At 35.7% G+C, this 13581-nt stretch overlaps 1 protein-coding gene across 1 annotated transcript in view; it reads left to right on the top strand.

Annotated features, from left to right (window-relative positions):
- The first annotated feature begins 4102 nt into the window (after window positions 1–4102).
- LOC129235678 (serine-rich adhesin for platelets) overlaps window positions 4103–13581 on the top strand; it is a 90582-nt gene continuing 81103 nt past the window's right edge. The window contains exon 1 of the mRNA XM_054869658.1: window positions 4103–4135. Coding sequence (XP_054725633.1) covers window positions 4118–4135 — 18 coding nt within the window. The 5' untranslated portion in view covers window positions 4103–4117. The remainder of the gene's footprint in view (window positions 4136–13581) is intronic.

The following is a 13581-nucleotide window of genomic DNA, read 5'->3' as shown; positions in this document are numbered from 1 at the left end:
TGACTTTTTCTTATTCCCGAAACTGAAGAGGCCCATGAAATGACGACACTACGCTACGGTGACGAGATAAAGACGGCATCGAGAGAGGAGCTGAACAAGATAAAGTGCTTCGAAGATTGGAAAAACGTTGGCACAAGTGCATAATATCTCATGGGGATTACTTTGAAGGGGTCAAAATAGATATTAATGAATAAATAAATAAAAATTTTTGGAAAAACACAAAATTCACGATACTTTTTGAACCCACCTCGTATTGGGTATGTGAATAAGTTTCCGCCCTCATAAAAGAAGTGCCGGAGCTGATACTATTTTTGTGTTCGCTCTAGTAATATGGTGGTGATTTGAAGGTGTATATGTGAGGTCTCGATCGCAGTGGTAGGCATTCGTTTGAAGCGTAAAGATCTTTTTTATCTGACGTCAAAAATGTCTACGATCGTTCCGAAAAAACAGCATTTGCGGAAAGTCATGCTTCATTGTTACCTTTTAAAGAAAAGTGAAGCTGAAACTGGTCGTATATTGATCAATATTTAAGGTAATCACGCATTAAATACAACTTGTAAAGAGTGGGTTCGATGCTTCAAAAGTGGAAATTTCGACGTGAGTGATAAAGGCGCGAAGGGACACAAAAAAAAAAATTCGTATATACTCAACTGAAACAATTTTTGGATGAATACGCATGTCTTGATGATATGTCGATGTTGACAGATCAACCGTCGGTAATCGTTTACACGCGATGGGAATGGTCCTGAAAGCAGGTAAGTGGGTGCTACATCAATTGAAGGAGAGGGACGTTTGGTGACGCGTGAGATGCTTCTTGAACGGCAGGAAAGAACTGGCGCCAGTGGCGATGAAAAATGAATCTATTATAATAACCCTAAGCGTCCAAAATGTTGGAGCCTGCCAGGTGAACCAGGTCCATCGACAGCGAAAAAAAATCTTCATGCTTAAAAGGTTTTGTTGTACATCTGGTGGGATCATACTGCCATCTGGAGAGATCAGACTACCATCTGTGCCGATCAATGCAGTCAGCCCTTATTGGAGGGCGCTTAACTTCTTACGAGGGCCTCGCAAGCTGGTTCAATGAACGGATCAAGTCAAAAGAACCCGAATTTTTGGTCGGAGGAATCCGTATGCTGCCTGAAAGATGAAGTAAAATTTTAGCTTTCAATGGAACATACTTCGCATAATATCATGTATTATTTAATTGTTTAACTAATTCGTAACTTTGGTTAAGAAAGTACGGAAACTTATTCCCATGCCCAATAATTGGCGCGTTCACCCTTTTTGGTGTTAAGTCGCGCTCCTTCTCCTATTTGTGGTATGGGCCTTGATGTTGTTCCGTAAATGGAGGGACCTGCAGTTTTAAGTCGATTCCGAACGGTAAATAATTTTTAATGCGAAGCTTTTTGCAGTAAAAAAAAACATCCGGTATGTATATGCTATAGTATGTATATTTATTTGTTAGTAATTTCCTTTAAGATGTGTTTCTATAAGATCTGTTGTGAACATTTTCAAAATTTTCCTCGGGCTCCTTCGTTTCCACAGTTAAGTATCAAAAATACTTAAATTCTTTATCTTTTCTTGAAAATTACATGGCCATCGAGGTAAATCTGGAAAACCTTCAGGAAGTTGGAGCTGTTAGGTATATTAGACCTGAATCCAGGCCGGTAACATCTGCTGCTAGTTGTATTGATTTTCTAATATGATAATTTATAATATTATATTTAGGGTATTTAAATAAATAAATACATTTTGGTCCATAATTGGGCTTATGTTCAGTGCATTCTTTTCTGATGGGCAGTAGAGTGTGGTAGTAGTGGAACGATGAGCCAAGAGCGTAAAAATTGAGCTACGGTGAAGGAATAGTTCGCGGCGGTGAAAGCATTGAGTAGCTAATTGAGTGGAATGGAAAAAGTTGATAAATTTTAAATGAACCTCGGCATGGAAGAATCAGGTTTTTACCAGAATTCGTGCAAAGAAAATTATGTTGTGAGTATGGTAGGTATGTAGGTAGGTAGGTAAAATGGTTGTGAGTATGTATATGTCAATTACTTATATTTTTAAAAACTTGAAGTGTTGCCAGGTCAATACACATTTGAGTATGACTTTTTTCTGCCTGGACCTGCAGATACCACAACACTTGTTTTCCAAATTGGAACAATGTGTGCTAGCTTTATTCGTTAGACTAAGTCGTGCGGCCACCGAAGTTGAATGGGTGGTGCTACGAGCACGTCGTAAAGGACTTGACTGCTCGATTGTCTACTCAATCCACATTAGGCTTTGTTCGCCTTATAATATTTGAAAGTTCTTACTGTGCGCAGTACCTTAGTAGGGGCACTCACTGGACATTGTCTCATAGGAAATCATGCAAGGAGATTAGGCATTTACATGCGTGATTTCTCTCGTAGCTGCAGGAATTAAGAGGAGTTCGAAACAATTCAACGCCTTCTTTGCACATGCCCGGCTCTAGCTAGAAGCAGGAACCGATATTTGAGATCCTACTTCTTAATGAATATAGATAATCTGTACGCTTTAGGTATTAACAACGTTTTACGTTTTGTCAAAAGCTCAAGATGGTTCCATATGGAAAGGGACATGTCGCCTAGCCCCTGCGGTTTACAACGGACCCATTTCGTGGTCTAACTGGCATCGCTGTCTTTATGTGCGATGCGGCTGCCAAACCAAACCTAACCTACTGTGGGCAGTGCCGTGTGTGCGCTGACTAATTGTTTGAAGATGGAATACACTTGGCTGGAAGGTCTTGCCCTTGTTAAGCTCCGGATCCATATGCTACCTTTCTTCATCTTCTATTATTCCTCTTGAATAAATACTGAACCACCGGCACGATTGTCAAGGGCGATGATTGCAATATGATTTTTGAGTATTGAACATCATACATATACGGAAAATATTTGGTGCTGGGAAAAGAAATCCATTACTTTCTCGGTAGATAGCTGCACTGATCGATATCTCGTCAAGTATCGTAAAGTTTTTGGTCGTCGTTAAGTTGAAATTTCACACTAAAAAAATTCTTTTGCTGTTTTTTGTTCATTCCATTCAGTTGTGAGTTACACGGTGCTAAAAATATTACTAATATTAGGGGTATTCACAAGGGTATCGGAAGTGCCGTATTTATTTATTTTTTGTTATATGTCGTAAACTTTAAACAGCTTAAAAAGTATTTAGGGGGCTCGTACGACTCCATACAAGTCATATTATGAATTTTCACTTTGTAAAATAAAGGTTGGCTGTGGTTTGAAGCCCTAAAAGCATGTATTTAACCGTTAAAATTTGTTCGAGATAATAAAATGCCTACACTTACGACGCTTAGTAAAGCATCTAACTACAAGGTAGCGTAAAATTAATCATCCAATTTTGTTTTTGAGTAACCGTTTGACTACATAATCAAAAAACAAAAAAATTATTTTGGGTGATGCAAATCGTTATACTGGCCTTTACCCGCTCCTTTGCTTGTTTGTTGGTATGCTGCAGCTGTCTGGTTCGCAAGTGCTCTTATAAGTCCTCCGATAGGGTGATTAATTTTGCGCAACTCTGTAAATATTTTAATATATAAATTACTATTAATGAATACGGAAAATTAATTGAACTGAGATACTTTTTATATTTTTTATATGGTATAATATACTGTTATATTACATAAATACGTTAATTCAACATTTAAATTTAAAAATAATTATTCCATTATTGTTTTGTGAAGTCTATGTATATATTCACACTGAAAAGACTCGGTGAAATGAAAAATTTAAAGACTGCACGTGTCAGAGCACAGCTGCTGTCATAACTATATTAATTTGCGCGTTATTCTTCTAAAATTAGGCAATTTTTTTTAATTAAGTTATACTCGCACACATTTCATATATTAGTACATAATATACTTATTTACATACATACGTATATTATTATGTTTTACGTCATTTTGACTCATCAATGAATTTTTACATCTTTATGTTTCTGTTTCTTTTTTGCAGATTTTTGATTTTGTTCCTCTCCACCATCACCACAACCACAACCAATACCACCAAAACCACCAATACCATTACAACCATAAATACCACCAACAAAATAACCATCGCCACCAACACCACCATTCACCACGATGGCTACCATAAATTCGGTAAGTAGACATATGAATCATTTTTATCACTCATCCGTGGAAATCAACAAAAAAACTATAAAAAAAACGTTAAAATCTCATAAGAATAAATAGTCTAAGAATATTAAGATACAAACGCACATATACGCGTACATATTTATAAACATATTTTAAAATATAAATAACCCCATACGGAAAATCAGAACTAGTGAAACAATTCGGAACTATACAGGGTTCTCCAATTGCAAATTTGTCTACAGAAAGTAAAAGTAGAAGGCTTAAAGTCATATATTTTGTTTCTTCAAATTCGTTAAGTACGTGGGAATATGAAAAAGTTCTTAATTTGAAGGGTCAAGGGTGTGTAATGAAGTATTAAATAGTTTTTCTTTTAGTTGTATTTTCCACCAAGCCCAATATATATACTTCTCAGGTTTTTCATACATTTTATTTAAGAATATAAAATTGAAAATAATGTTTATTTATAGAGTTCAAATTTTTGGTCCAAGCGTTCAAAATACGCAGTAATAGCGGATTTCATTTCCTTATCGCCAGTAAATTTTTTTGCTGCTCATATTGCGTTTGCCTCTTTACAAAGTATAAAATAATCATTTTCTGCCACACAATTTTTTTTCATGTGGTAATTGAATTGAAAATGTCTTATTAGCAGTTCAGTGTAGAGTTTTATTTCTTTCTCCTGAAGCTAAGGATTACCTCTATTCCATTGTCGCATACCCGTTTGGGCTCTCCAGTACTTGATTAAGCCTCGGGGTTCAACCTCACGTAAAAAGGCACTATTGAAGCTGTTGTTTATTCCGCAGAAAGGTTCAGGACCAATGACTTTTTCGCTAAAGTACCGGCACCCAGATCAGAGTAGCAAAGTTTCTTGATATTAGAGTTTCGAGAATTTTAAAACCTTCCCAGACAAACCTTTATTGGAATGAGAAGCTATTTAACGATTTTAAAGCTGCTTGCCTTCTTCAAGTGTGGTCGGATAATCCCAGCCCCGACACTGCCGCCTTCCATTTTGAACCCATTGGTAAACCACACCTGCGTACCCTGTTTTAAAGATATTTCATTATTTCTCCACGCAGAGCGATCACTGACCACCTTCAAATTCTTGGAGAATTCTAGTTTTCTTTCCATCTTGTCACAGACCGTCAGGCACGGAGAGTTAGGGATTGAACCCAGAATTCTAACATGCCCTGTAAGATTGCCTTCTTTAAAAAAAAAAATATATAGAAGAAGACTTAGCACTGCGCTAGTTGCTGACCGTTTGGCTACAAGGTGGAGTGAAATGAGTGCAGTGACCCTTCCTAAAGCCGTTGTGGGGCAAGTTCGCATTGCATTAAGTGTCATCTGAGTCTTAATTTGGTCTACTTTTAGCCACCATACTAATAAAACTATTAGCTCCAGGCTCATTAGGAACGATATGTTTCCCGTAAAGTTGTATCTTTTAAACACATTGTTTAGCTGATCGAGAGCCGCAGATTTAGATTTAAAATCGAGTTACAGGAGGTAGACATTATTTTTGATAGGAGTGTTGTATGGAGCTCAATAAAATTGAAAAGTGAAATGTGTGAAGAATTTATTTGGCATGAGGCTGCCAATTTCGATTATTTTGACAGCTTGAGTAAGCAAAAAAAAAGTTTTTTTCGCAACCCCAAGAGGTGGAAGATTAGCAGGGTATTAACTGGATATATTCTCTTTCGTTTGACATCCACATTAATATTACAGAGTGAGTATAAATATTATATTTAAAATTTAGATTTTAGTTCTTAGTAGTTTAAAAGTCCTTTCAACCGAAGAGCAAATGAAAAATTGAGTATGCGGTATTACTAAATATATAAAATCTATAGTTTCACGGGCATTTGAAATTTTTCCTGGATACATTTTACTATCGCGCGGTGTTATCGATACCTGCAATATCAACCAGGTGACAGTTTGTTTCTCCTATAAAGATGTAATCAAATACCCAGTTCAATACTGACTCAGAACAATACCAATTTTTTTAGTGCAAATTCGTTCCGAATTATCATAGAAGAGATGTGATAGGTAAAGGCCCTAGATCATGATGATCAGCATCAGCTATTTACGCCCTCTACGCATGTAAAACCAAGCATCTTGTGGTTTGCCCCCCTTTACTATGATACTTTGGTATGGTGGACCGCAACTAGAAGATCTTCATACTGTGCGTCCATAACTATGGTTTAGCGACTGGCGAAATATAGCCAATACGGACTAACTATACGGCTCCGGTCCAGAGTTAGACCTAAGAAAGTCGTATAAGCTTTCTGACTACTGCAGGCTGAGGTTTTCGCAGTTGGAAAGACCTAGTCTGTGTTACCACTGGAAACAACTTTAAGGTTAACTTTTAGTTAGATAGCCAGATTGCCATTAACGCAATTATATCATTTAGTCCTACGTCCAAGATCATTCTTCAGATCAGGCAGTAGAAAGGTTCGCATCGAATTGTAAGCTACATTTCTATTGGGTTCTAGGCCATAAGGGCATTGCAGAGAACGAGAATCTTGAATCTTGTCGAGGAAATCCCAGAGTCAGTACGGACATTATAAAACGAACTAGATGAAAACATGATCAAAGAATTCCAGATAATATGAGAGAGTGTATCCACCTGAAGGAATACAAAGATCATGCGTAAGCAAGACGATCGCATTCGTACTCCATTTATACTATCACTAACACAAAGAGATTCTAGGACTATGATAGGCGTGCTGACGGGACTGTAGCAGGGTATGATTATAAGATGGGAATCTTGGATAGCGAGAAGTGCATGAAATGTATGGAGCAGGCCTCAAGGGAAACTGTAGAGCATCTTCTTTGTGTATGTCGTGCGTTATTCAGTACACACTTAAAATATTTGGTGACAGCATAGTTTGACGGATTGAAAGACATCTCAACAGTGAGTTGGAAATGTTTCCTTAAATTCGACTATTTCAAAACACATAACTAATGAGCTCCTTTTGGTATCGCTATGACCTGAACCGGTCTATGCGTGACTGCAATTCAACCAGGACAACCTAACCTAACGTATATGGAAAAGAGCAAAGAAAGCAACCCAAGCTAGTTGTGATTCTAAATTGACTAGAAGTGTACCAGTTGCGTACCAGAGCATTTTCCTGCAGGGAGGTAGTTGTCTTCATGCATACATATACTTATGCAGTTGCTCTTACGTATGAGATGTAGTTGTACTTTGAGTACTTCATTAATTTTTGGCAAACCTTTCATGGCTATGACGAATCTAATGATCTCAGCATTGGAGAGTACATTTCGAAAACAAACAAACAAATTTATAGATTGTACGAGCTCGTGTTTGAAAAATATGAAATGTGTTACTATGTATCATAAAATATAAGCGTGGAGAACATATTTTAAATTTCTAGTTTTTTAAACAAAATTTTTAATAATTGCTGTTAAAAGGTAAACATTGTCCTCTAATATAAGTAAAACTTCACTAAACGAGTCATTTTATTTACAAATTTACAGCAACTCTCTAAGGGTGATGTTTTTAGACGTTCGGTTAAGGACCAAAAAACGCTTAACGTGTTATGAGACTGGACTAATTTCTGAGTAAAAACTGTGTAGAAACAAATGGAGAAACAACTGAATATTATTTTTAGAAATTAAAATGAAATACACTTTAATATTAACATATGAAGTAATTTTTAAAGTTATTGAAATCAACGCTGGCGTATAATGCGAATGAAACAATGTGTTTTAAGGGGTTATATACCTTGTGTTTTTCAAAAAAATCAAAATAAATTTTATTACTTTATCGTAAAGTACAATCCCTTGAGAACATTCTCCAAAAATTTCATAGAGATCTGATCAATAGATCGAAAGTTACAGCGTTTTAAATTGTGCGTCGTCACGTCCTGAGCGTACGGCCTCATGCGGCGCTTGAAACTTTAAACGCGATTATCTCAAAAACGTGTTTTTCCAAAAATGCTTTTGCGGTGGACGCGATTGCAAAAAAAGTATTCAACCGATTTTTATAATTTTTTTTTAAATTGTTCGTAATTGATGTCGCCTCTTAGTGAACGATCAACTTTTTATGTATAAATTTTTATTTTGCAGATATGAATTTTTTAATGCCAATTTTGGGACTGTAGAAGTGGAGTTTTTTAAAAACATGTTCCTATTTTCACAAAAATCAAAATATTTAATATATTGATCGTTCACTAAGAAGATATAACCCTATACTAATGAAATCTTTTCGATTTTTTGATTTCAGTTGACTTGGTGGACTTGAATCGCGTCCACCGCAAGCCTCTTCCAAAAAAAGGGTCTTGGGGGAAAACGCCATAACTCCGCCATTTTTAAATATTTTTACACAAACAAAGCCTTTTTTTTCTTTAAACATTGTAATATCCAATAATAAAAACTTTTATACAATAAAATTATTGCTACATATCTTTAAAAAAAACCCAACTTTCGCTAATTTCACCGGACCACAAGGTATATAACCCCTTAAGTACTGACCGTAAGCTTACTAAGTCAAGGCAAATATGTCACTTGCTTGTTTACATTACCTTAACCCATGAATGAGCATTGCAACAATGAGATATATACATAAGCTTTTAATTCATAATATCTCATTTTTTTACTTAGTAATATCAGGTCAGTCCATAAGTTCGTGCGTATTTTACCCATAATTTCACTTTTTTACGATTTTTGTATACAAACAATTATTCGCGGAATATAACGAAACTATTTATATTTTCTTTGATATATTGTGCATTCAACAAGTGATTTTAATCGCGGATAGAAGCACGTGTTGTTAAAAAATAAAATGGAATCTTCGAACGCGTATAAGAGGCATATTTTGTATTTTTTTATAAATGTGGTAAAAATGCAACAACTGCTGCTGCAGAAATAAAAACTGTTCACGGAGAGGATACCGTGAGTTGAAGGACTGCGCAAAAGTGGTTTTTAAAATTCCGAAGTGGTAACTGCGACGTGAAGGATGCCCCGTGCGCTGGTCGTCCTGAAGTCTTTAACTCCGACGCCTTGTTCGAACTCGTGGAAGCTGAGCCAAATTTGACAATCGATATGATAGTTTAGAGGTTAAATTCATCGCATGGAACAGTTCACAGGCACCTGGTTCAGTTGGGAATGGTTTCAAAGCTGGGAAAATGGGTTCCGCATAGACTTTCCGTCGCCAACCTTCAGCAGAGAGCGAATGTGTGTTCTCAGCTGCTGCAACGGCTTAAAAATTAAAGTTTTTTTAACCGTATCGTTACTGGTGATGAAAAATGGGTCCTTTACAATAAACCTGTTCGCAAACGCCAATGGTTAGATAAAGATGAAACACCAGAACCGACCCCTAGATATGGCCTTCACCCCAAGAAGATTCTCCTGTCTATTTGGTGGGATATGACCGGTATTGTTTATTATGAACTTCTTGAACCAAACCAGACGATAACTGCTGATTATTATTCCCATCAGCTATCAAACCTGAATTAGGCACTTAAAAAAAATCGACCGTCTTTAGTGAATAGACTCAAAGTTTTGTTTAACCACGACAACGCAAGACCTCATACCGCAAGGCAAACATTAGGCAAGGTGAATGAGCTCGGATGAGAGCCAATGCCGCATCCACCATACTGTCCGGATATTGCATCTGTTATTATCACCTTTTCCATGGACTTCAATCCCATATGAGTTACAAGAACTACTCCTCAAAAGAAGCTATAAAAAGGGATATCGAAGCGTATTTTGGCTCCAAGGACCAACAATTTTTTGAGCAGGGAATTAAAAATTTGGAAAATATATTATTGATTAATAAAACTGTAAACATCTTTTTTATTTATTTTAAAACCACCTTTAAAAAACGCACGAATTTATGGACTGACCTGATAGTTTTTACGTGATCATGTCCGTCCTTTTTTATAGCACAGCAGCTTGGAAGATGACACTATGCAATGAGGCGTCGCCTTGAGTGGTCGAGATAAAGATTGTGTGAAATATTTTTGGCTCTTTGCCAGCTGGTGACGGTGAGTTTTGCAGGCGATGGAACAATGAGCTGTATGAGCTTTACGGCGAAATATAAACAGTGCAGTGACCGCTTGTTGGGTCAGGTCGTCCGAATGAATACGAACGCTCCAGCTTTGAAAGTATGCGACGAGGTACCAGCTGGTGGTACCAAGAAGAGGGATATCTCCTTTGAGTTTGAAATAAGGACTTGGTTTGTTCAACGGGCGTGGGTAAACTTGGTCAAAATAAATAGCTTAAGCGTTTATCACGATAATTAAGAAGGAGAAGAATACTTTTTTTCCCTGTTCACTCCTCTCGGGAGCATAGGGCCTTGACAAGACTCCATCGTACACACACACAAAGTGGGCGTTAACTTTGCTCAGGTTCCAAAAGACAAGATTGGGTAAAATCGTGCGGCAAATTTGGAGCATCGTTGACGCCATTCAACAATTCCTGAACGATGCCCATGCGACGTTGTTTTTGGTCAAAATTCAGCAATTTTGGAACGAACTTTGCTGCCACACGCTTCATACCCGAAATTTCCGAAAAGATGGCATGGCATGAGCCAACCGATATGCCGACATCCTCAGCAACTTTTCTAATTGTGATTCGACGATTCTCCATAACAATTTTTTTCACTTTCTCAACATTTTCATCGGTTGTTGATGTGTTGGAGCGTTCAGAGCGAGCGCCGTCATTCACATCTTCTCAACCTTCTGCGAAAAGCTTATACCACTAGTAAGCATTTTTTTTGACTCAAAGTAACCTCACCGTATGCCACATTTTTGAGCACTTAATTCTTTGTTTTACACAACGTTTAAAGCAACTTCTTTGGTCCATTTTTTTCGATAGCAAAAAATCGCCGAATACGCAAAACACTTTTTATTTATGCCTCTCACAAGCAAACTAAACATGCGATATTGCTAAAATCGTGAGCTTATCTTCGAGACGAGTGTACTAACATAAAAAATAAAATCGATATAAATCGAAAGTCCAATGTACGTAGCTCGCGAAATTTGAAACCTTCACCATATTTTTTGAACATACGAGGTGTGTACAACTGTGCAAATAATTGAAAGTTCAGCGTAAGTTCAGTCTAAAGACTGAATGCTCCAATGTTCAGTTCCGCATATGACAGTAAAATATATCAATTTCCTGTGCGCTTATATTCAAGTAGTGTCAGTTTTTATGATCATATCTTCACACTTCTGCACTTTCAAACTTATTTATGTATGTATGTATGTATGCTCATAAAGACTGTTATGTTATTTATGTGTGTTTGTTAATAAAGACTGTTGGGATTCCTTTGGGAAATAAAACAAGAGGCTTGAACATTTTATGTGATGATTTTATTTATATTTTTATTGCATTTGGCATTTGCGCATCCTTTATTAATGTAAGCCATTTTTTGTATTATTTTGGAAGGGGCATACATAAATACGTGGATTGCCAATCAATCTCGGGTAAATTTTTTAAATCGATATTTTATTTATATTTGGGTACTTTGTTTTTACATGACATTTGCATGCTCTCAGGAGCTTTAATGCTGGCAGAGTTAAAAACATAATCCTGCTCTACAAAAAGAAAAAAACTATGTTTTTAACATCATACATACCTACATACGCGTATGTAAGGGTTGACAAATTTGACAAAATTTACGTACACTTTGCTCGCTAGTAGAATTCATTTCGGAAAAATCTTCCATTTGGTATCAATCATATCGATCCATCGATTTTTATATTTGAAAAAGATTATTTGTTGGTTTGTCTAATCTATTTGGCAGTGTTGCAGCACCATCGATGAAAATATCGATCGTTAGCAGCCTTCGGCACAATCGATTTTTTATTAAAAATTTTTTTTATTTGATGGTTTGGAATACCAAATGAACCTGTAGGTCGCCGTCTTTGAAAGGAGATTGTCGCTAAAATTTCAAAGTTTATTTATATTATCTAATACATAAAATATTTAGTATATCAAAATCAATTATCTGATAGCGTAAAGATGTATAGCGAAAACGCAGATGATGCGATTGCAATGTTTGTTATTTATGTGTGTTTAAAAAGAAGAAGGGGAAAAATGATGCCCAGATTTTTTTTAAAGAATACAGTTAAATGTTCCTTGCAAAAATTATCGTCGTTCTCTGACTTTAATTATCTCTCAACTCTTTTGTATTTGGACCTTTCCGGGTCCAAACAGGTATTACAAATACAAGTAAAAAATTACTTTTTTTGCAACAAATCAAACTAATACTTCGGTAGTGTTTGTTATTTTATTTTTTTAATTATTACTTCGTTAAAATACAATTTCAACTTGAATATATATATTTTTAATTTAATGGTTTCTTATGTTGGTAATTTAATTTTACTTCACTTTTTTAATTTTAAATAACTTAAGGGGGAGGTAGGGTTTAGCGCTAAAAAAAAAACACTTTTTTTGTGAATTTTTTACAGAAATATGGCTTAAGATACTTTAATAAAATCAGTTACATGTTATTGTACATCTTTTCAATAAGTTTTTAAAAAATTTTAATAATAAAATATTGACAAATAAGCCCATGACAGAGTTTTTTTGGAGATATGTTTTTCGAGAGGTACTCTGCAGTGCCAATCGGCATTCGTCGTAGAATCATCTGAAACTAAAAAAGGCGAATTTTTCAGTTAAAGTATGACGTAATGCTCCCCCCTACATTAATAAGAATTTTTTTTTTCATTTTTGTAGTTTTGGTGGCAAAAAAACGTAAAACGAGCATTTTTGGCGAAAAATTTCGCCATATTTGTAAGTGAAAAACAACCTTAAAAAACAAAAAATAAAAAAAAAAACAGTGTAGGGGGGAGGTATTTTTGATTTAGAAAACGTGTGCCAAATTTGAAAAGAATCGGTTGAATAGTTTCGGAGTTGTGATTGGCACCGAATTTTAAGAAGTCGTTTCGGGAAAAACGCGTTTAAAAAAATGACTCTGAGAAATTATCGATGCTCCGCATTCGAGGTAGAGTGCCTACAAAGGCTATAACTTTGAGAGTTCTGCTCCGATCCACTTAAAATTTTGACACAACATTCTTGAAATGATTTACTATAAGATGAGTGAAGAAAAAAAAATTCGATTTTGTGACCCTACCCCCCCCCCCTTAAGATACTTGTAGTTAAGAATTTATCTCTTAAATGCCTGTTCTGAATTGTTGTTAGACATTACTGAATATATTTTTAATATATTTGTAAAGTTTGTTGTTATTATGTGAAAGTAAATACTTTGAATACTTTTGTTGATTGGAGAATATTTTACTAGGCTAATTTATATATAATTTCGCAAAAAGACCAACAAAAAATACATAAATGTCACAGTACTGTAATTAAAACTAAATTAAAAAAATCCAGTATTCTTAAATTAGTCACTATATAATTAAATTTAAAATTAGGCAATATTTCAAGCTTCAGTTTCGCTGATGTTGGCCGCGAAATTCCCTTCAGTTTTGTCC

The sequence above is a fragment of the Anastrepha obliqua genome, chromosome 1, assembly GCF_027943255.1.
Source record: "Anastrepha obliqua isolate idAnaObli1 chromosome 1, idAnaObli1_1.0, whole genome shotgun sequence".
Taxonomy (NCBI): domain Eukaryota; kingdom Metazoa; phylum Arthropoda; class Insecta; order Diptera; family Tephritidae; genus Anastrepha; species Anastrepha obliqua.
This window is presented reverse-complemented; position numbering and strand designations above follow the sequence as displayed.